Source organism: Aedes albopictus, chromosome 3 (assembly GCF_035046485.1).
Source record: "Aedes albopictus strain Foshan chromosome 3, AalbF5, whole genome shotgun sequence".
NCBI lineage: Eukaryota > Metazoa > Arthropoda > Insecta > Diptera > Culicidae > Aedes > Aedes albopictus.
In genome coordinates this window covers 404,205,785-404,230,583 of record NC_085138.1, presented here as the reverse complement: position 1 = coordinate 404,230,583, position 24,799 = coordinate 404,205,785, and the positions used below count along the sequence as shown (strand labels likewise).

General features: G+C 38.8%; 1 protein-coding gene across 1 annotated transcript; it reads left to right on the top strand.

Moving 5' to 3' along the window:
• The first annotated feature begins 9,820 nt into the window (after window positions 1-9,820).
• On the top strand, window positions 9,821-24,680 carry LOC109426280 (uncharacterized). The gene is made up of 3 exons (XM_062856151.1): window positions 9,821-10,832; window positions 23,170-23,371; window positions 23,440-24,680. Exons 1-3 carry the CDS (start codon window positions 10,018-10,020, stop codon window positions 23,668-23,670), a joined length of 1,248 nt encoding a protein of 415 aa, XP_062712135.1. The 5' UTR covers window positions 9,821-10,017; the 3' UTR covers window positions 23,671-24,680.
• Window positions 24,681-24,799: the final 119 nt, after the last annotated feature.

Here is a 24,799-nt window from a genome sequence, read left to right as displayed (position 1 = left end):
TGGAGTACTTAAGTAGTACAGATCTTGCATTACTTAACATAGGCAACCGCCCAACCTTCATGGTATCTGCTAGAGAGAAAGTGTTAGATATAACGCTTTGCTCTAGCAGAATTAGTCACGAGCTGACCAATTGGCATGTGTCAGATGAAGAATCTTTATCTGACCATCGCTATATCTTTTTTGAACATTTAAATGTTACTTCGCAAACATTGCGTTTCAGGAATCCTCGGTCAACAAACTGGGATCTTTATACTGATTTGGTTGCAGCCAAATTTCATGGATATTCACCATCCATTGACACTCCAAGTGATTTATATGATGCCGTTGATACTACAACGACCTTCATCATGGAAGCTTTTGAAGAAGCATGCCCTCTACGGTCTGTGAAGATCACAAGAGGAACCCCTTGGTGGAACTCTGATCTGGCGAAACTCAGGAAACAATGTAGAAAGAGTTGGAACAGACGACGTTCGGCTGGATCGGAGGTTTTCAGGTCGGCTCGCAAGGCCTACAGAAAAGCTCTCCGGTCTGCTGAACGATCCGGCTGGAAAAACCTTTGTACAAATGTTTCCAGCTTGAGTGAAGTTAGTCGGTTAAACAAAATCCTTGCGAAATCTAAGGATTTCCGGGTGAACGAACTTCGTTTGCCAAATGGCGATCTGACTTCCTCTGATGAGGAAGTTCTGGAATGCTTATTCAGCACACACTTCCCTGGATGTGTGGATATTACATCTTCGGATGATCCTGATGTCTTTTCTTGTAGTTATGATTCTTTAGCTTCGGCTCGGAGTATTGTAACTATAGAATCGATTGAGCGGGCTCTTAATAGCTTTGATCCTTTCAAATCTCCTGGGGCAGATGGGATTTATCCTATTTTGCTTCAGAAGAGATTTGATCATTCCAAACATGTTTTGAAAAAACTACTTGTTTGCAGTTTTGCTACAGGGTATACTCCCAAATCCTTGAGGGATATTACTGTAAAGTTTATTCCGAAAGTGGGTCGTGTGTCGTATGAAGAAGCAAAGAGTTTCAGACCTATCAGTTTGACCTCTTTTCTTCTAAAATGCTTAGAACGCATTGTGGATCATCACATCCGTAATATTCATCTGGCCAACGTGCCTCCTCATGTGAACCAACATGCCTACCAATTTGGTAAGTCCACTGTGACTCTTTTACACAAGGTTGTTTACGATATCGAGAAAGCATTCGCTCAAAAGCAATCTTGTTTGGGTGTTTTCTTAGATATCGAGGGTGCCTTTGACAACGTGCCTTTCGATGCCATATTGGAAGCCGCACGGAGTCATGGTATATCTCCAATGATTTCCAATTGGATTCACCAAATGCTCAAAAACCGATATCTCTTCTCGACATTGCGTCTAGCAGGGATTAGGAAATTGAGTGTTTGTGGATGCCCCCAAGGGGGAGTCTTATCACCGCTTTTGTGGAATCTCGTAGCAGATACGCTATTGAGGCAACTCAATAATAGCGGTTTTCCTACTTATGGTTTTGCCGACGACTACCTAACATTGTTAGTTGGTATGTGCATCAGCACCCTTTTCGACCTGATGCAAAACGCCCTTCAGGTATGAGGGTTGGTGTCGCCAATATGGCCTTTAGGTTAATCCGAGTAAAACAGCTATTGTTCTTTTCACGGAAAGGCGAAACCGTAATGGCGTACGACCTTTGCGTCTCTTTGATTCTGAAATCGATGTGACTGAACAGGTAAAGTACGTTGGAATCATTCTTGATTCCAAGCTTTCCTGGACACCTCACATTGAGTTCAGAATCAAGAAAGCTTGTATGGCCTTCGGGCAATGCCGGCGTACTTTTGGTACAACTTGGGGTCTAAAACCCAAGTATATCAAATGGATTTACACAACTGTGGTTCGGCCAATATTGGCTTATGGATGTCTTGTGTGGTGGCAAAAGGGTGAAGTGAGAACGGTCCAATCAAAATTAGGCCATCTCCAAAGGATGTGCTTAATGGCGATGTCTGGAGCGTTCTCTTCAACTCCTACGGCAGCGCTAGAAGTTCTCTTTGACGTTGCCCCACTACACATTCATCTCAAACAAGAAGCCCTTTCTTGCACTTACCGGTTACGGGTACTCGGTCTACTAGAGGAAACTCCTGTGAACCGCACATCAACACAAACCTCGTTGTTTCCACTTTTGGTGAATTGGGACAAAATTGTCCTTGCTCCAAGTGATCTTACAATTGCTTGTAATTTTCCATATAGGACATTTTCCACCAAATTCCCTTCCCGGGAAGAGTGGACATCTGGTTATCTGGAAAATAGTATTTCAGACGGCATCGTATGTTACACTGGTGGCTCCCTTCTCGAAGGTCGAGCAGGTGCTGGTGTTTATTCTCGTGAGCTAAGGCTGTATCAGTCTTACTCACTTGGTAGACACTGTACCGTTTTTCAGGCCGAAATCTTTGCTCTTATGTGCGGAGTGCAATCAGCACTTCAGCAGCACGTAATGGGCAAAGTAATATACTTCTGTTCAGATAGCCAGGCTGCTATTAAAGCACTTGCTTCGGCCAACTCCAGGTCGAAGGTAGTTATCGCTTGTCGAACTCAAATCGAGGAGCTGATTTCAGCAAACGCAGTTCACCTTCTATGGGTACCTGGTCATTCTTCCATCGCTGGAAATGAATTGGCTGATGAGTTAGCTCGCTCTGGAGCATCACATGACTTCATTGGCCCTGAGCCAGCTATTCCGATATCGAAGTGTTGGATTAAGCTTCAGATTCACACCTGGGCTGTCACTCAACACAGACAATATTGGAACAGTTTGGAGTCATGTCGTCAAACCAAATTGTATAGTGCTGAGCCATCTCTACGGGTGGCGAAGTATCTAATTAATCTGTCTAAGCAGAATTGCAGCATGCTGGTCAAAGCATTGACTGGCCACTGCCGACTCAGCTATCACATGACGAATGTTCAGCAAGCTGATTCATTTGCCTGTGATAGCTGTGAATCCGATTATGGAACTTCGTATCATTTGATATGTAACTGTCCAGTTTTCGCGCAACTGCGTTTCCGAGTATTCGGTAAACACTTATTAAGTGAAACTGACTTCAGAAACCTGAATCTTCAGGATATTCTGTTGTTCTTAACCCGCTGTGGTAAAGAGCTATAGGCTCTCTTTCGCTTTATGCGTTATTACAGTGCCCTTTTCAGGGCGCTGTTTGAACCCATTGTGGTACGCTTGTGCGTTAGTACCCTCTTCCAGGGTATTTTTCCTATTTCCCTGCCTGTCCCTATCCCCATCCAAATCCTTTTTCCTTCCTTTTCCCTCAGGTAGATGATGAAATAGGCTGTTATTTTGGCGATGGCACAAATGTCCCAAATGGAGGATAACGTGCCTCTGGAGCCGGCCTTCTGATACCTGATACCTGATACCTGGTCATCACCCAAGAGGTGGGTCCTCGGGTTCGAGCCACTAAAAACTCATTCTCTCTCTTCCTTACCTTCGCGGTACGCCTGTTATGGATGACTTCGAGAGGAGGGCCCTACATGAGTACTCTTGCTACATCAGCGTCTGTCCACCAAGGAGGTGCGGCTCAAACAGCGTATGTTCTGGCATCCAGCGGTTGAGCAAGAATTGCTGCATCACGCCCAGCTAGATCCAAGGTGGTAGCCCCATCAGCTTGATCTTCCCAGTGTTGGTTGGGACGTTAAACAGAACTGGCACGATGGCCCTCCAGCGAGACAGGAGTGTTGGCGTAGGCCCAATAAGCCACCCGTAAAAAACCCCTTTGCGAATAACATAGGAGTAAATACGACTCGATACAATCGGCAAAGACCCACGCGACGAAATAAGGACTACGATTGGAAACTTGGAACATGGAGTTGCAAGTCACTAGGTTTCGCAGGATGTGACAGGATAATTTCCGAGGAACTACATCCCCGCAACTTCGACATCGTGGCGTTGCAGGAACTTTGTTAGACTGAACAGGAAGTGTGGAAAAGCGGGCATCGAGCGGCTACCTTCTACCAAAGCTGTGGCACCACCAATGAACTGGGAACAAGATTTTTAGTGTTAGGCAAAATGCGACAACGTGTGATCGAGTGGCAGCCGATCAACACAAGGATGTGCATGTTGAGAGTTAAGGGCCGTTTCATCAACCGCAGCATCATCAACGCCCACTGCCCACATGAAGAGAGATCCGATGACGAGAAAGAAGCGTTTTACGCGCAGTTAGAGCACATCGTATGTTTGGTTGCTCGCCGCGTGACGTGAAAATCGTTGGCGGCGACATGAACGCGTAGGTAGGAAGGGAGAAAATGTGCAGACAGGTAATCGAGCGAAACAGCCTGCACGCCGTATCGAATGATAACGGCCAGCGATGCGTAAACTTTGCAGCCTTCCATGGTATGGTAGTCCGAAGCACCTTCTTCCACCGTAAAGATATCCACAAAGCCACCCTGGAGGTCACCCGACCATCAAACAGAAAACCAAATCGACCACGTTCTAATCGACGCTAAATTCTTCTCGGATATAATCAATACAATGTCCACACATACCGCAGCAGTGCAAATATATATTCGGATCACTACTTAGTCGCTGCATGCATGCAAAACTTTCGACAGTTATTACCACGCGTCAAAGTCGAACGCCGAGGCTCAACATCGAGCAGTTGCGTAACGTAGAAGTGGTTCAAGACTACGCGCAGCAGCTAGCAGTAGCCCTACCAACGGAAGAGCAGCTTGACGCAGCTACACTTGAAGATGGCTGGAGGGACATCCGATCCGCCAAAGATAGTACCTTGGCTACAGCACTAGGCTTCGCGACTCAAAATCACAGAAACGACTGGTACGACGGCGAATGTGAACAGTTGAAAAACGAGAAGAATGCAGCATGGGCGAGAATGCTGCAATACCGTACGAGAGCGAATGAGGCACGTTATAGACAGGCGCGGAACAGGCAGAACTCAGTCTTCCGGATGAAGAAGCGCCAGCAGGAAGAACGATATCGCAAAGCGATGGAAGAGCTGTACCGCGCTAAGGACACGCGAAAGTTCTACGAGAGACTTCCAGCCCCTGGAGGAGGTTTGCTGGTTGAAAAACAACAAAGCCGCTGGAGCAGATCAACTACCAAGCGAGCTTCTAAAATACGGTGGAGAAGCACTGGTGAGAGCACTACACTGGGGCATTACCAAGATTTGGGAGGAGGAAGTATTACCGGAGGAATGGATGGAAGGTATCGTGTGTCCCATCTACAAAAAGGGCGACAAGTTGGATTGCGGGAACTACCGCGCGATCACACTATTGAGCGCTGCCTACAAGATACTCTCTCAAATTTTATGCCGCCGTCTATCACCGATTGCAAGAGAGTTCGTGGGGAAATATCAGGCTGGATTCATGGGTGAACGCGCAACAACGGACCAGATGTTCGCCATCTGCCAGGTGTTGCAGAAATGCCGCGAATACAACGGGCCCACACATCACTTGTTCATCGACTTCAAATCGGCGTATGATACAATCGATCGAGAACAGCTATGGCAGATTATACACGAATCCGGATTACCGGATAAACTGATGCGATTAATCAAGGCGGCGCGACGATGGATCGAGTGATGTGCGTAGTTCGAGTATCAGGGACACTCTCAGAGGGTTACGGCAAGGTGATGGTCTATTGTGCTTGCTGTTCAACATTGTGTTAGAGGGTGTAATTAGGAGAGCGGGGATAAACACGAGTGGAACGATTTTCACGAAGTCCGTTCAGCTGCTTGGTTTCGGTGAATATATTAATTTTATTGCTGGTAAATTTTAGACGATGGCGGAAAAGTACATCCGACTAAAGAGTGAAGCCAGGCGAATCGGATTAATCATTAATGTGTCGAAGACAATGTGCATGATGGCAAATTGGTGATTATATCTGTGATGAAATCGCAAACTTATGTGTCTCTGACAGATTTTAGGCCGCTAAATCCGAATCAGGGCTCAGATTTGCTCCAGCACGTCACAAGTTCGAGCTATGCCTCAATTTGGCAAAATATGCGATTTTGTGCTTTTTTGACTGCAAGTGATTAAGCATGAAAATATTTTTATTAAGCAATCAAAAGGTAAATTGGTCAATTAACATCTAAATTAACGACTCATGCAAAATATTTCGTTTTACCAAATCAAATTTGATAGATTTAAGCATTTTATGTTAGTGTCGAACCCTGCATGCAAATTTTGGAGGGTGACTTGTATGGGGGATATCGTACCTAACATAAATCGCTTAAATCTATCAACTTCGATTTGGTAAAACAAAATATTTTGCATGAGCCGTTAATTTAGCTGTTAATTGACCAATTTACCTTTTGATTGTTAAAAAAATATTTCCATGCTTAGTGACTTTCCAAGTCAAAAAAGCCCAAAATCACATATTTTGCCCTATAAATTGAGGTATAGCTCAAAATTGTGACGTGCTGGAGCAAGCCTGGGTCCGGATTCGGATTTACCAGCCCAAAATCTGTCAGAGACACATAAGTTTGCTCTTAAACAGACCAAAAGTTATTTTTTGTTACGCTGTTCAGTACAGATCAGTAGTAGTCGACCACACATTATATGGACTGGACACTTCCCACACACTTAATTTTGATTACCGAGTTCGGTAATTTTTTGACGAGATTGAAACTGCTGAGCACCGAACTCGTTCAGCAAAAATGCATTGTTTACCTTTTCCATACGATTTTGACAGTTGTTTTACTGAACCTCAGTAAAATCGATTACCGAAACTACCGAGATCGTACTGCTGTTATAATCTCGTCGAAAAAGTACCGAACGGGCAAATCAGAAATAAGTGTGCATGGAATGACCCATATGGGGTGCATTTGTGGACAGAGGAGCATCCTTCCCCGAACGGATGATAGGATGGCGGAAAGTAAATTGAATTTTCCCATCAGGAATTGATACATTATTTCCGCAGCTGAATTCCCATCGATTGAGTTATTCCAATATTGTTCCATATGCAGCAGCAACAGCAACAGCAACGGACAAAGTATCCAGGTGTACAAAAGAGAGAGCTATTTGGAAAAAAAAAATTGTCTACAAATAGTAGCGTGAGGGTTGGAAAACTTAAACTTACGATTGTTCGTTGAAGTTTTAGTGTTGATGTTCAAGTATTTGTGACGTTTTTTCATTTACTAAATTGATTCTGATAGTTTTAACTAGTAAATATAAACACAATTAAGCAAAAGTAATCCTTTTGTACTGCAGTTCCAAACAGCATATATATATAACCCTCCAAGGATGTTAGGATTTACGCACCACGATGCCGTAGTGTACGATTAGCGGGCCTGTCTGGGTCATATTTTTATTATGCGGTTTTATTGGCAATTATCGGTGAAAACTAACGGAAACAGCTTATTTTGCGTGACGCGTTTCGACCTACTATTCTTCGGTCATCATCAGACGCATTCAGCTGGAATCACCCCTTCAACTTCGTCAGTTATATAATACTGACTGGAGTATTATATACAGTGTATCAAACAATTGTCCGTACAGCAATTTTTTTGTCAAAATAATTTTTCATTCAAATGTTTATAACTTTTTTATGCGTCAATCAAAATCGCTGAAATTTCGACCAATCATAAACCATATATTGAAGCTCCATTGGTAAAATTTTGAGCGAGATCGAATAAGTTTTCTGAAAGTTATAGAACTTTTAGTAAAACTTATAAGATTTTTGAACACATTTTTAAAACATTATATCTCAATATGTACTTGATGAAACTTTTCCAATATTTTTTGTGTTACAGCTTAAACCTAAGGCTTTCATATGCAGCTTCGTTTGAGGTTTTATATTCACTAACAAAAATATGAAAAATTTGCTTATGTAGTTGACGATATTTAAAAAAATACCATATTTTGCACATATAATCTGCCAAACGTTTTCCACCAATAAAAGTGCATTAACTGAACGAAAAATGCATAGGACCTACTCTTCATATGTAGTTTAGTAGGTCCTGTATAAAAATATTACATTAAGAGAGTTTAAAAACGTTGAAAACACTTGGCACTTTTATTGTTCAAAATATGATAAATTTCCAAATAATTCTTTGAACATATACAGATTTTTCATATTTTTTGTAGTGAATATTAAACCTCAAACAAAGCTGCATATGAAAGCCTAAGGTATAAGCTGTCACACAAAAAAGATTGAAAAAGTTTCATCAAGTACATATTGAGATATAATGTTTTGAAAATGTGTTCAAAAATCTTATAAGTTTTACCAAAAGTTCTATAACTTTCAGAAAACTTATTCGATCTCGCTGAAAATTTTACCACTGGAGCTTCAATATATGGTTTATGATTGGTCAAAATTTCAGCGTTTTTGATTGACGCATAAAAAAGTTATAAACATTTGAACGAAAAATTATGTTGACCAAAAAATTGCTGTACGGACAATTGTTTGATACACTGTAACTGACGAAGTTGAAGGGGTGATTCCAGCTGAATGCGTCTAATGATGACCGAAGAATAGTAGGTCGAAACGCGTCACGCAAAATAAGCTGTTTCCGTTATTTTTCACCGATAATTGCCAATAAAACCGCATAATAATCGTTCACGGTGATCAACCCCGGTCAGTGGGTCATATTTACCCCAACATCTTACTTGGGTTGAAATAATAAATCAAAGCAGCACGATCATTCAGTAAGATCAAGCTACGATTGCCTGGATTCTTTAATTGTTTTGTAATTGCATCAATTTTCATATTGTTACCCAAAAAAAAAACTTTTTAATTACAGAGACTCTTTGGATGTGCTTTGAAACTACAGTGTAATAATAGCGCAATATGTTCATACAAGTTTAACAATTTCCGCAAAATGTGCTGTGTTGCAATTCATGATAATTTATTCAACGGAATATAGGACACTTGTACCTCTCCAAGCAGTTCAAAGAAATTGTACTATGGAGCTATTCTCGATTGAAGAAGTAGTAGTTTTGCGTGGGAAAATTCGTTCAATGGCAAAAATATATCTCCATTCTTCTACAATACAATAAACTTTTCAAATCATACATAAGGAAGTACACAAAGCACATTCCTTTGTAGGAAGAAAATTACTACGACGGCACTTGTGGTCTGTAAGATGAAACGATGAGCAAATTATACGTTCCGCCGCGACATCGATGCGGTGAAACGTCAAGGAGAACGTTGCCCCGCCCCCAACGCGTTGAGGTGGTACACTGCGAATTCCACACATGTACCGCAATTCGAATACTTCTAGATGTCACGTGTCTTGATCGCACGTTTATTGGCCCGAGCTAAAGGAAAACGCAAAGGTTCAAATTTTTTGACTTATGTCATACTCGCACAGGAGTCACAAAAGTCAATTAAACTCTGATCTCGGGTTATGTAGGAATTCTTCTTTTGGCCATTTGCCAAATCTGTAAGAATGTGAGAAAATAAAAAATAAATAAGATAAGTCATAAAAATAAAACAGCTATGAGAATGCCAGACGACAACCCTACAAAAGCAATATTTATACCACACATTTATCTTCTTCTCCTTGGCGGCTGGGACAAAGCCTACTTCTCAGCAGGCGTGGATTTGGTGAAGTGTAACTTTACGAAGGTTCGGTTAGATTAACCCAGTACTTCCCATGGTTACTCTAGAGCAGCATCGAATTGCGACGAATTCGGGACGAACGGAATTAGATAAATATGATGCAATATTTTTAAAATATGGTTGTAACCTCATGCGGTTAACCCAATTACTAACTACCTGTTTCAATAGTGGAACTATTGATAAACTATAAAAATCCTATTGAATTACAACCAACATTTTTTCATTGATTTCAAAATATTCAGCCTATTTGCAATAACTTTTGTTCAAGCACTTTTTTGGAAGACGCTTTTTTGGCATGGATATAGTCGCTCAAATTCGTGGGAAGGAAAGTGTTAAGAGGGTCTGGTTACATCACCTCTTCCAGTTCGGGAGCTTACCAAACCGAAGCTGAACCTTTGATCCATCAGCGAACTTGTGACCAGTCAGTCATCTTTTAACCTCCTTCGAAAAATGATTGCCTCTTTCGGTCGACCAGTTTGGACCATCATTCGCGAATGGTTCCAGGATACCTCGTCCAAATTTGGCCAAGTATGGTCCACCAATGAAGGAAGTGATTGTTTCTACGCGCTGGATGTGTTGCTTCATCTGGCTGGAGTTCCGAATGAACTCACTTCGAAATGGCGCTGGGAAAGTACAGTTCGCTACTTTCTACATGCTTTGTACGCTTTCCAAACGGTCATAGCATTCCTGCAGACGAAGCACGTGATTGAGCGGGATAATGTGTTCGACTTATTTGTCGAGGTCATGAAGTGGACCTTTTTCATTGTGGCCTACTTCAAAATGTTCATTATGATCCGGTTGGGTCGATCGGTAGCTGCCGTCCGGAAGTTCATAGCCGGCAAAGAAATGCAATCCGGAGACGCAGCCTTCGATGAGCTGCAGCGGATGAAATTCAAAAGATCTGCGCTTTTCTTGTTGAGAATTCTATTCGTACTGATGGTGATGGATGCCATTTTCCTGTCTGTTCCGAGCGGAGCGACGGCAATTGTGTTTTTCGTTCCACCGGAGATGAAAGGGGCTGGGCCGACGGCGACGGTGATAATTCATTTTTTCGGCATAAGCCTATTGCCATTTTTGATTCTTTGTAAATTTTCTTGCAACATGGCGACCGTTGGAATGCTTTTGATGGGGATGCAGGCTAACATAAAAATTTTGGCTAATCGGTACGTTAAAATAATGGATAAGAGTTTCGATACAGAACACCATTTGGAGCAACTGGATCGGGAGGTGCGAAGCGCCGTGGATCAACAGATGGAGTACTGGAGGTAGGGTTTTGATATTATTTTCGTCTTGCTAAGCACCAACCAATAACACTGCTCGACAAAATTTCACAAAGTTTGGTGTTATGGGATAAGAAAAAAAATAACAAGGGTTTGGGACCCCAGAAGTGCCATAGTGAAAAATTTTTTAAAAAATATTGGTTCGATCCTTCACAGTTCAAGACCGAAGTTTGTATGGAGAACTTGGGGTGTTCAATTGATACGAGCATAAGAACGTATGGTGCATATATTTAGGCGTTTTCGGTATTCAGGTTTGTTTCGTTATTGTCTAACGCCTAAATATATGCACAGCCCGTTCTAACGTGCACATCAATTGAACACCCCAAGTTCTCCATACAAACTTCGGTCTTAAACTGTGAAGGCCCGGTCCAATATTTTTCAAAAATTCTTTCACTATGGCACTTCTGGGGTCCCAAACCCCTGTTATTTTTTTTACATCCCATAACAAAATTTAGTTTTGAACGGTGTAATAAACAGGTTTATTTTTGCACCTTGCCCAATGCTCATGGTCAGTATGGTTTAATGACTAATTTCTAAATTAGCTTTCATATCGTGTGAAAACATATTATGTTAACCCCTATGTGGCCGGCAGGGTACCCGGATACCCAGTACCCATTTTTAAAGGACGTTGTTGAAAAAAAAAACACAAAAAAAATGTCGGACACATAACGGTTAAACAACTACCATTTCCTTAAAAATACAAGATTAAATAATTGTCCCTCATATTCTATTTCCATCAAGTCTGAGTATATTTTGGGTACAACACTTTTTGCATGACACCATTATACATATTTCCGTCAATAGGTTTGCCATCAGATCACAAAACGCTTCCACAGTGCAACGAAGAAATCTTTATCTGTGGTTGTGAAATACGACGTTTAGTGTGTAGCAATTCTACGCACACATTTGCCTGCATCTTCCCAAAGACGAAGACAATTTGTTCGCTTACAAATTACCAGCAGGAAAAAAAAAACAATTTGTTTCATTAATTCAACAGCTTTTGCAGCTTTCTACAGCAGTGAAATTCAACTTTGAAGTATCACAGATTATTTGTGGAATGTGATTTGAAGGTCAGTTGAATAAGTGAATCTGACGAAGTGAAAATTAAACGGTGATGAAGAACATTTCGGCTAGCTGCTGCTTCGGTGCGGTTGCTTTCGTCATACGTAAAACGAGGAAAAATATGGAGTCGTAAGTGGAGTGAAATTGAAACGTGAAATTTAGCGTAATTACTCAATTTTCAGTGCTACGGGGGCTGCTTATTGAAAGCCTCCATCTTTTTGCTTCCATTTAATGAGTCGTTGGCACAGGTAAGATGAAATATATTCAGGCACCAAATTTTTCCCTCACTCACGTGAGTAACGATCTATCACTCTGCGATATTATCCGGATAAAGCAGCCTCTGTGATATTTCCTTGCACCCATAAACGATTAAAAAAGCTCTCACTCCGGTTCCTTTGCTTGATACAAGTATGGTCTCTCCAACTAGCGCTCACTCACAAATCGTTTGCTCTCGCAGGAGAAAATGTTTGCTCGGTCTGCACTAATCCACGTTTTCACCCGGTTGACGTCTGAGCGGTGCCGTATTATCTAAACGCATGAAACAAGTACACTTTATGTAAACACGGTACCACTAAACGTCAAATAATTGATCCCGTGCATAAGTGGAGATGTTCGGTGACTCGCAGACGGAGTGAAAAAATTGTGATGCTTTGTTGTTTCCTCCTCTCCTCTTCTTGGCGTAACGTCCTCACTGGGACAAAGCCTGCTTCTCAGCTTAGTGTTCTATGAGCACTTCCACAGTTATTAACTGAGAGCTTCCTCTGCCAGTGACCATTTTGCATGTGTATATCGTGTGGCAGGCACGAAGATACTCTATGCCCAAGGAAATCAAGGAATTTCCTTTACGAAAAGATCCTGGACCGACCGGGAATCGAACCCGTTACCCTCAGCATGGCCATGCTGAATACCAGTGCGTTTACCGCCTCGGCTATATGGGCTTTGTTGTTTATCCGTGAGTTATCCATGGAGAGAAAGAAAATTATCGTGAGCGCAGGAGTGAGAGACTTTTATTTTTCATCCCATGCAGTGAGAAATCATGATCGCGGAGGGGGATAAATCCGGGGAATTTGATCAAGTAAGTGAACAATTGGATGCCTGAATATATATTATTGTTGGCTATTTTTTATCTGCTATGATGAAAATTAGCGCATACGGTGAAATAAATGTCTACCCTAATTTGTATAGTTACTTCAGAAGAGCTGTTCAAGGATTGCCCCAAATATTGTACACAGCCAAAAGTATTATGTAATCAGAAGTTCCCTAATGCACTCACCTCAGTGTGGGCATTATATACTCCCGATCAAATGTTTGAGGTCACCCCCTCAAAAACATGTAATTTATTTAGGCCCATATCTCCGCCAATTTGCGTCCGATTTCAAAACCCTAGGTCTCATTCAAAAGATAATAAGTCAAAGAAACTTTGAACACGATTTAAAAGAAACTTTTTCAAAAAAAAAATATGTAAGCTTAACCCAAAGTTGCCAAATTTTCTAAAAAATGAATATAAACTTACGGCAGTGTCGCTGGAAATTGGATGGACCAAATTTTAAGATGAGAGCGGTAATATAACCCAGTTTCTATAAGATTTCAACTGCTTTTTACAGAACTTAGCTAAAAAATCTAGAAAAAAAGTTAATAAGTAAAATTACTCTTCATGTCATCGGCCAAAAGTTTGGGGTCACTTTCGTAAAACATGGAAAAGTGATTTGGTGATATCTGCGTCATCTACAAGGGATACTCAAAATAACTGGGACAGGTAAAATTTCCACTGTTCAAAAAATATTCAACTCGCTGTAACTTTTTGAAAAAGGCATCAAATGTTTTCAAATTTTTACTGTAAGTTCATCAACTAGTTGTGTATCAGTGGTCAAAATTTGGAAAATATCGGGCCATTTTACACGAAATTAAAAAGGTTTTAGAAAAAGTTATAATTATCCGATAGCCAACTTTGAGCTGTTATATCTCCGGATTCAATGAACCGAATCTAATGAAATTTTGATCATTTATGACTTATATGATGAGCTATTCAAAACTTTTGACTAAACTTAAAATTCTTTACACGAAAGAAAATTATAACGATTAGATTATTTTTCTAGTATAACACCAATTTATCCGAAACATCATCATCGTTTTAAAATTCGAGGTAGTAATTATAGTTCATTTAAATTCCCTCTAATTGACTTGAATATATTTATGTTTCCAAGGAAAGCAACCAAAAAGCCGGCATTAAATTGAAAAAGTAATGGGATGCATATGAAAAATGGATAAATTTACTAAAAAAACATAGAACAAATGAAATTGCTATAACTTTTTTTCTTATTGATAATTTCAAATTAAGTCAACTGTTTTTCAAAGTTCATTATATTAGTCATAAATGATCAAAATTTCATTGCATTCGGTTTATTGAATCCGGAGATATAACAGCTCAAAGTTGGCTATCGGATAATTATACCTTTTATAGAATCTTTATAACTTTGTGTAGAATTACCCGATCTTTTCCAAATTTTGACCACTGATACACAACTAGTTGACGAAGTTACAGTAAAAATTTGATGTCCTTTTCGAAAAGTTACAGCGAGTTGAACATTTTTTGAACAGTGAAAATTTTTCCTGTCCCAGTTATTTTGAGTATCCCCTGTATAGCTTAATTTTAATTTTTTTTGGCTCATTTCAAAGATAATAATTTAAATTTACGTTTGATGTCTTTAACTTAACGTATTTAACGATTTTTGTATATAAAATGTTATGTAAAGTTAACACATTTCACCACACTTCAAAAAATGAGGCAACTTTACGTTAAGTTTTAGTATGTAAATTTCAACAAATATGTGTGGTTAAATGTCTATGCAATAAGTATCATTCATTTTGTTTCAAATGAGCCAAGAAGAATTAAAATTTAATGAAAGATGACAAAGATATCAACAAATCACTTTTCCATGTTTTACGATAGTGACCCCAAACTTTTGGCCGACGCATCATTTTGAGAGGTGACCCCAAACTTTTGGTCGATGACATCAAGGATTAATTTACTTAATAACTTTTTTTCTAGATTTTTTAGCTAAGTTCTGTAAAAAACAGTTGAAAGCTAATAGAAAATGGGTTATATTACCGCTCTCATCTTAAAATTTGGTCGACCCAATTTCCAGCGACACTGCTGTAAGTTTATATTCATTTTTTAGAAAATTTGGCAACTTTGGGTTAAGCTTACATAATTTTTTTTGAGAAAGTTTCTTTTAAATCATGTTCAAAGTTTCTTTGACTTATTATCTTTTGAATGAGATCTAGGGTTTTCAAATCGGACGCAAATTGGCGAAGATATGGGCCTAAAAAAATGAGAGGGTGACCCCAAACTTTTGATCGGGAGTGTATCCATGGGCTGCTTCTGGGATTATTCAGGAAATTATTTACTTGTTTAATCACCCCATGATTTTATCATTATTAACTTTCAGTAGCTATTACTAACTGTTATTAATTATTATTAGCTTTCATACTACTCAAAGTAAGAACAAGCAAAGAAAATAATGAAAGATAACGGTGGTTAGATATTCAAGCGAGTGATGAGAGAAATTGAATAGAAATTAAAATTAACAGAGGCCCATTGTTGAACAACAAAATCACAACGACGATTTTCTAGCTTTACTCCCTCATACTTTGAATAAAATTAACCCTTATGTGGTCGACAGGGTACCCGGGTACCCAGCGCCCATTCAAAAAGCACGGTGTAGAAAATAGCAAAAACAATTATCAGACACATAACGGTTGAAGTTACCGAAGAAATCCAATAAAAGTTTGTTTTGAATATTAAGGTTATTAATTTAAGGATTTCTTTGAAGAAATACATGAAGAATGCATGCAAGAACTTACGTGATTCTATACCATTACCCGGAAAACCATTACCCGGAAAACCATTACCCGGAATGCCATTTACCGGAAAACCATTTACTGGAATGTACTATTTTCCGGAAATATATTTACTCCCAAGTAACACACTTGTCAGAGAAGATTAACGGTGGCGCAGGGTTTTGTTGCGCAGAAGTCATTGTGACTTACTTCTGGCAGTGACTTCTATGCAACAAAACCCTGCGCTGCCGTGACTCTTTTGTGACAAGTGTGTTACTGGGGCCGTCTACACCCGTTGGTTTGAATGACACCCCATATGCAAACCCACGGAGTTCATTTTTAATTTGAACTTCTAGTAACTCAGTGGGCAACGAAAGCATAGTAATGGTAATTATTTTTGTTGTTTTGTTTTGATTCTGCTTTTTCGTTTTACCCCGTTCCCAGAGCAAAACGACGTTTGAATAATTTTTAATTTGAACGATGTGCAGATATGCGTGGGCCAAATTAAAAATCGTTCTGATTAGATGCGGTCAAACCAACGGGGGTGGACGGTATATGTGTATGCATGTTCAGAAAAATAGTTTATGAGAACTTTGCCCCTACCATATTGTATACCATATGGTCTATATTAAGTCTTGTACATAGTTACTGCCTCTGAATACCAATTCAGACAGAAGGTTTAATTCTTAGTCCAACCGAGGATCATTGCATGAGGTATTTTTTATTTCCTAGGTGATTATTATGACATTGATTGACTATTCTTGGTAATGATTGATTCAAATTATGCAATAATTTGAATAAAATTGAAGAACCAAATTATTATTAAGCCAAAATAGTCATCAGGCTAGATCAAACTAAACTGACCGAAAACAGACATCGAAAAAACCGCCTGTTGGTACATAGAAGAAGGAAAAATATCTAGGAGTGGAATTTATAGTATGTTATTTAGACAATTCTGTAACAGGCTTAGTTGAAAGAACAACACATTTCAAGAAAAGGAAAAATATCAGACAAAGTTAATAGTTTCGTGTATCAAGTTTGCAGCGATGCAATTCGATGCAATTAAAGAAGGGCAAAACTCCTACATTAAAAAACAGTAATTACCAATAATTAGCATGGTAACCAAACAGCTCTATAACAGTGTAAGTCAAAAGAACAGCCCATTTTTTAAAGAAGGAAAAACACTAGATGTAATTAATAGATTGGTCGCCAACCAATTATGTAACGTCACGTCATTAGAAAGAACAGCCAATTAATTGAAGAAGGGCAAATCTCCTATACAGTAAACAGTTCGATTGCCAATAAACATCATAAATGAACCTAAACTGACGAAATTGAAAAAAATGTCATATGGAAAAAAACTACAGTTTGCCAGTCTAAAAATGTTAATTCAGTCTATTCAAATTTTTGTTCCATATTCTTGAAAAAATATTTAGAATATAGTTTTAAGGTTTGATTTTCTTGAACTTGATCATTAAGGCGAAACTGGATCCATTTCCTCACTTTTTGGATTTTGATTTTTTATAAAATACCGAAGCAATATTTTCAAAATCGGTTTTCGTACACATGTAGAGTATGGATCAAGGTATACCCTGATTTTTTTTCGTGGTGGAAAATGTTTTTCGTTTATGCAAAAACCATTTTTAAACAAAATTTCACAAAAAATGGTTTCTGCGAAAATGGAAATGTTTTTCCACCACAAAAAAAACAGAAGTTACCTAGATCCATGCTCTACATGTGCACGGAAACCGATTTTGTAAATATTGCTTCGTTATTTAATAAAAAATCAAAAACCAAACAAATTAGGAAATTCTTACAGTTTCGCCTTAACTGCTAACATTTATCGAAATAAGAAACAAACTATCTGGTCATGTTCAAATACACCAAAACATCTTCTAAGATCGTAGCTTTTTGTAGGTCTTTCCGGGAAATGGGGCAATCTGGAAAATGGTTTTCTGAGAAATGCACTATTCCGGAACATGTCTTTCCAGGAAATAGTTTAGAACCGATGTAATGTTGATAATAACCTTTGAACTGTATGATCATAACAGTAAACCTAGTAAGAACAGCCTATGTTGAAAGAAGGGCAAATATCTGCTGGAAATATTAGCAATCACATTCAGCATATTGTTTATAAACTCTTTGATAAATTACATGTAATGTACACTACGTGACAGCTCCGTCGGTTAACCATTTTACTGCTGGTCATAATTTGGTAAAACTAGTGTTCAGCTAAATGATCGGGTCATGGTTTGAGTCAAAAGATGGCCGGTTCAAAAGCTATGGGTTCATATGTCTTGATACCGCTGTGTAATCTGGAAACAAGTTTCGGGAAAAAAATTTCCGGTAAATGATTCACTCCAGTAAATGGTTCATTCCGATAAATGGTACATTCCGATAAATGATTCATTCCGGTAAATGGTCTTTCCGGTAAATGGTTTTCTGGTAAATGGTCCACTCCGGGTAATGGTTTTCCGGTAAATGACATTCCGGGTAATGGTTTTCCGGGTAATGTCGTAGAACCACTTACGTAGCAATCCTTAAAGGAAACTCCAGGAATTCTTCTTGAAGTTTCTCAAAAAAAAAAATGTCTAGGATATTTTAAGGATTTCTCAAGGAGTATGGGGATCGACTGTGATTGTGGTTATGTTACGGGTATTTTCGGCTTTCAGTCTTCGCGTAATCATAAACGGATTTATGCTCTACACCTGACGTTTCGGCTACATGTATTGAGCCTTTTTCGAAGGATAGATAATCACAAGGTGTAGAGCATAAATCCGTTTATGATTACGCGAAGACTGAAAGCCGAAAATACCCGTAACATTTCTCAAGGAGTACTTCAGAAGACACAATTCCAGGAATTATTGTTGCAATTTCTGCGAAAGTTCATATTTTTAGATATTTTGCCAGGGAATGCTAAGAGTTTATTTAGACCTTTCTGCAGGGATGCATTCATATTTTTCTTCTGCAAAGATTTTCCCAGTAATTTCTACTGAATTTACTCCGGAATCCATTCCTTAGAGCTTATCAAGTAATTTTTCCAGAAAACCTTCTATTAATACCTGCACAAGGTTTACTTGTTTTTGCAGGTATTCTTTCAACCACGTTTTTTTAAAGAGAGAGAGAGAGAGAGAGAGAGAGAGAGAGAGAGAGAGAGAGAGAGAGAGAGAGAGAGAGAGAGAGAGAGAGAGAGAGAGAGAGAGAGAGAGAGAGAGAGAGAGAGAGAGAGAGAGAGAGAGAGAGAGAGAGAGAGAGAGAGAGAGAGAGAGAGAGAGAGAGAGAGAGAGAGAGAGAGAGAGAGAGAGAGAGAGATAGAGAGAGAGAGAGACATGTTAAATTCTTTGAAGAATCCATAAAGAAATGGTTAGAGTAATCCCTAAACTGCCCATAGCTGCAGGGATCACCATCAAATCGCAAGTACTTTCGACTTCCTGAATAAAAATTTCAAGTTTGTTCTAGGATTTATGACAAAAATACCAAGTCATTTTGTCTCATTGACCAATGTAGCCGCATAACAGTCACGCTGGAAAAAAAAAGGCTGGCTCTAAAGCGTGTCATCAATCATACCGATTTATTTTCTGGCAATTCGTCTAGCATATAAGATGTGCTGTACAAATTTTATTGCTAAACGATTGATTACCAATTTATGAGAAATTTTTAAAATTTAGCTTCATTTTCATACCATTAAAAGTTGAATTTTTGGGCTCTATTTTCTCCAATGCCTACTTTTGTCGAATGTTACTCTTACGCGATTACGGGCAGTAAAGGAGAAGCTGTAGAAATTTTTGGAAATATGCTGAAGCATATCCTGGAGAATTACTCCTGCTGGAGTCTCTGGAGGATTTTTTGTTGACAAATCTCAGTAGAAATTCCTGAACAAATATCTGCTGTACATTCCGATCGTAATACCTGTTTGAATTTCTAAGGGAATATCTGTAAAATTTTCTGAGGAGAAAACACTTGAAGAAATTAGGAAAAAAATCTTTGAAAGCCTTTCCGAAGTAATCCTTGCAGAAAGTTTTGCAGAATTTCTGGACAAATTACCAAAAGGGGTGTCTAAACGAATTTCTAGAAAAATGTGTAAAGTCTTGTCTAAATAAACGAATTTTGGAATAAATTTCTTCTTAATGGAATTTTTGAATTAAACTTTCTGAAGAAACCCATGGAACATTTTTTTTAAAGGAATCCATAGAAGACTTATTAATGGAATCCTTGCACAAATTGATGGAGGAATCCCAAAATAACTTTCTGTAGGAATATCTACGGAAATTTCCATTGAAATTCTTGGAAGACTTTCGGAAATGAACGAAGAACTTCTGAAGGATACAGTGGAAGATTTTTAACAGAGATTCGTGGATAAATTCATTCGAATTCATTCGTTCGATTTTTGAACGAATCGCTGAAAATATTTCAGAAGCAATGCATGGATAATTTCGTAGAAAAATTCTCGAACAGAATATTTAAAGAATGTGTGGAGGGATTTCTGAAAAAAACCGATGCAAATGGTTCTTGAGGGGTTCTTTGAGGAAATTTCTGAAGGACCATCTAGAGGTGATTCTGAAAAATATTCAAGAGCAATTTCTGAAGAAATCCATTATATAAATGTTATAATTAAAGAACAGATGACTCTTTGCATGGTATTTGTAAGGTTTTCACTTCTGCTCGGGTCCTAGGAAGGTTGCGTGGTGCCCTGCGATTCCAGATACCGCTATTACACTGGCAGGCTCTTTTCCAGGGTACCATACGCGATCGAGGGTTTCGACTAGTTCAACACCAGACAGGTCATCGTTATTACCATACATGATCAAGTACACCACGAATTACTGCTTGTCAAAGTCCGGGTCAGCCATCCACAATGGCTATCGATGACCCTCGGTGGTAGAGGAGTCGGTTTCCTTCATAGAAACCCTGTACTGAATTGTCAGATAGTCACCATACGTGTTCCGATCGTCAGCCTTCCAGTCTGATTTGAGGTTTAGAGCAAGACAATGATAAATCAATAATCCTATATTAGGTGTTGTTAACGCCTTGCAGAGTCCAGCCTCTTAGTTGATCAAGCGGCTGCCCCAATCGACCACCCAGGCGTTGAAGACTCCATGACTACGAGACTCAAGCCGGCTAGTGCGCTGGATAGTGAATCTAGCATGGACGAAAACTGGCAACCCCATAGATCTTCGCTACTACGACGTCTTCCTTTGACATGGAAACTACGTGGACCATCAGTTGTGGAGGCTCTTCAATGCTGAGTGGGCACTGTTCGTTCAACTCTGATCTTCTCGACTGTGGCAGTCTTTTTACCCTCCTCTACTGGAAACATTAGCGTGGCGGTCTGGGTACCTGCTTAGCCTTACTTCTCATACTTTTTTTTTACTTATCAAAATCTAGAAGGTCTCTTTCGCCTGGTCAGGCTGTTTCCTGGATTTCTGCAAGAAGTCCACCTTTTTTGGCCCTAGTTTCTCCTTGTGTGCTTTGCAGCCAGCTTGAGGGCCTTGCTACTCGTGCTAGCCGTTGCCTTTTCCTTAGACGGTCTGCAGTAGCAGATTCTGTGACCATGGTGTTCGAATCAGAGGGTGGTTTATAGCTAGGGAATAGGTCATGGTCGACCTTCCGGCGATGAAAAATACTATTCGTTTGGATTAATCTCTCCTCTTTGCACACGTCGAGCGTGCTTCGTTCTTTAACCAAAAGATCGAATTTCTGCTTGGACAGAGCCTCCGACTAGCGGAGTTTAAGGTGAATATATGACGAAGCCATACCTCGAATTTTCAAGAGCACAAATCTGAAAAAAACTGAATGTCGGTTTGAGCTGAAAAGTTGATCGATTGGTAACCCGCTGGCGCGCAAACTGACATTCGGTTCTTCAGATTTGTGCTCTTGAAAATTCGAGGTGTGGCTTCGTCATATCTTCACCTTAAGCAGCCCTCGATCAGCTCACAAGGTTGTTCTGTGATCATTTTAGGCATCCCACCCCAAGTAACATTTTAAGTTTTGTTCGGCTTATCAGAGATCTTCATGACCAATTTTATAAAAACTTGCAAAAAAACTGATTTATACAACAAAATCTTTTGATAACCCTCTCGATGGTATGTGAAGTTCTGGAGGATACATCATTCGTAACTAGAAAGCGATCATTTCAAAGTAATATTTAAGTAGTTATTGTGTTTATAAGCTTATGCGCATTCAGTTTTACCGTGAATATTTGGATTGCAGAAACATAAAATTAATGCGCTTCGAAAATGATCAATTATCATCTTTGAATGAAATAAATCAACTTGTTAATTTAGTAAAACTATCTCCAATCACAAGAAAACTCAGCTGAGAGAGTTTATTTATGTGAGCATGTTATGAAAAAGGCATCAAACTCTCAATTCACTAATAATTTGATAAAATTTAACTATTTTCCATTCACGTCAGCTAATTCTTCACAATGGCGACGACCACAATTATCGAAAATAAAACGAAAGCAATAATCCTAGCAGTGCCGTAGTTTCTGCTTTTCCACCAACAGATGTCGTTACTAATCGAACGAACCGCCATCTGTTGAGAGTTTGAACAGTTTTATTGTGGTAATAATGAATGCCAGAAGGTTTACACATCGGAGAATTTTGTTTACTTTTATAATCTGGCTTTATTTCTATTATTATTACTACAGTGGTTTTTCGGTTTTATCACGGTCAATAAAAAATTTACCGTGATAAAAACGAAACCGTGAATTTAGCGAAACGAGAAATAAATGTATTTTTTTATCCAAAATCGTTCAGCTGCAAAATATGTATATAAGTCGTAGCTTATATTTTTTAACTGTTTTGGTGGACTGGACAATGCTGTATTGATTTTATATTGATTTTGGAATGTTTTAAAACAAGTGTGATAAAAACGAAATGAAAATCGTGATATAATCGAACAGGAAACCGTGAATTTGGGCGAGTAGTGATTAAAACGACTAGTGATAAAACCGAAACGCCATTGTATTTATTAACGACACTTTACCATTATTGTGGCATTCGTGTCATATCTGGCTTTATGGATATCTTCAAGCATACCATTTCATCTATGGTTTTCATAAAAGTAGTCATAAAACTGTGAGTTTTAATTATTGCTGCAACAAAACCCTAATAAAATCAAACAAAACCAATCAGCAATGGAATTGTTACTTGGCACGTGAGCAGTGTGCCACTCATCTGCGCTTCCTCTGCAGATGATGCTCCGCTCACCGTAAGCCCCCTGCGCCTCTCCGCTCACTTCCTCTTTTGAATAGGAAGTGTTCATGTCTGTTGCGTCCCGCTTGAAGCTGCTATCCGTCCCTGCCAATGAAGTAGTCTTCAATATGACTTTCTGGATGCGAAATAGTCAAATATCGACACACCCGATCATGGAATTTTCATTAAATACAAATTCAATTTAGCATATTCTCTTCCAGACATCTCCACATCCTGAGAAATCTCGTCGAAAAAACGTTTTTCCTGGTGCACTACTACGCTATTTTCAGCATCGGAGGATTCTACTACATCACCCAAAACATCGGTGTCAATGCATTCTCGGCCCTGCTGATGGCCACAACGCCCATCTTCCTGGTGGAATACTACCTGTGGTGTAATTTGGTGGAGTCTATTCAGAATGAGGTAAGTAAAAGAAACAAATTCGTTCAAGAATAATTCCAGCATTTATTAGAATGACGCGCATTCCACAGGCCGAAACGATTGGAGACGTGATGTATGAGCTGTGTGCCAAGATGCCGTACCATAGGGAGAAGCATTCTGCTTATGTTCGGTTGAAGTCCAACATGCTGATTCTGTGGATAAACAGTTGCAACATCCGGGCGATGAAATGTTTGGGGCTGTTCGATATTTCCACGCTGGCGTTCGTTGATTTGGTTAATGTGAGCTACTCGGTGCTGATGTTCCTGATCAATATGAGTTAAGCGTGTGGTGAATTTGATGTGTCTTGGGTCATTACCAAGAATTTCTAAATTTTCGTCACAAAGCAGTTTTTCCGAATTTAACCCTCTAATACCCAATCCCGCCTCTAGACGGGGTATAGTTTGAGCATTTTTGTAATTTTTGTTTCGTGGAAAATCATTTTTTTATATTTTTGACTGATATTTAGGACTGTTCTGTATATCTCGAAATGGTTTTTGGTGTTTTTTAAAGCGTATTTACATTTTTTAAAGATCATTGAAAATTGATGTTTTAATCACAATCTAGAAGTCATTGTTTATTTTGTATTGAATCGTTACAATTAACATATTTTAATTTTTTCCCAAATCATTCTATCATTGTTTAATAGTTTAAGAGAATCGAATACACTCTAAAATTATTTTCCTTAAAATAACACGGAAAATAAAATTTTCTGTGAAAAATAATTCCAGGAAAAATATAAAAGTGTGAGGATGTTCAAAAGTAAAAATTAGAAAAACAAAAACTGAAATTCACGAAATCGAGATTTAAAAAGAATTATCTTCCAAAACATGTTTAGATCGATTTTTGATGACGAAAAATGATATTTAGATCAAACTCAAAAATTTGGGTATTAGAGGGTTAAACCCCAACTAAACCAAATCAGGACTGTTTCATGAAAATATAAGTTCGTTTCACTAGTACACGTTTGATTAACATGCACAATAGCATGAAACGAGCTCACCAATAATCATTTGTCCTTGTGTTCATTGGAGAAGAATGCAAATAAAAAAAGCTGCGTTTTTTTCTTTTTTTTTTTATTTATTTCTTAAACGTTTGAACATCAAAATATACACAAAACAAGCGATGACATGGTTCCTGGTAGACATCAGGGTAATGTAAACTTCTAGTTTTTAGTAAACTCACATACCAAACCTATCAATTGTCATAGGCTAGGCCCAATTCTAAAAGAGTTTGTTTAATTTCGAACGAAAACACATTATGTATAAATTAGAAAAAAAATATTTCGTTGATTTACTTACCTGTTACAGAGATATTTGTTACATGTTTGACTAAAGGCCTAATTTCATTTTCCCTTTGCGTTCGCCTTCACGTAAATGATGGTGATATATCACTATTTATGCATTTATACAT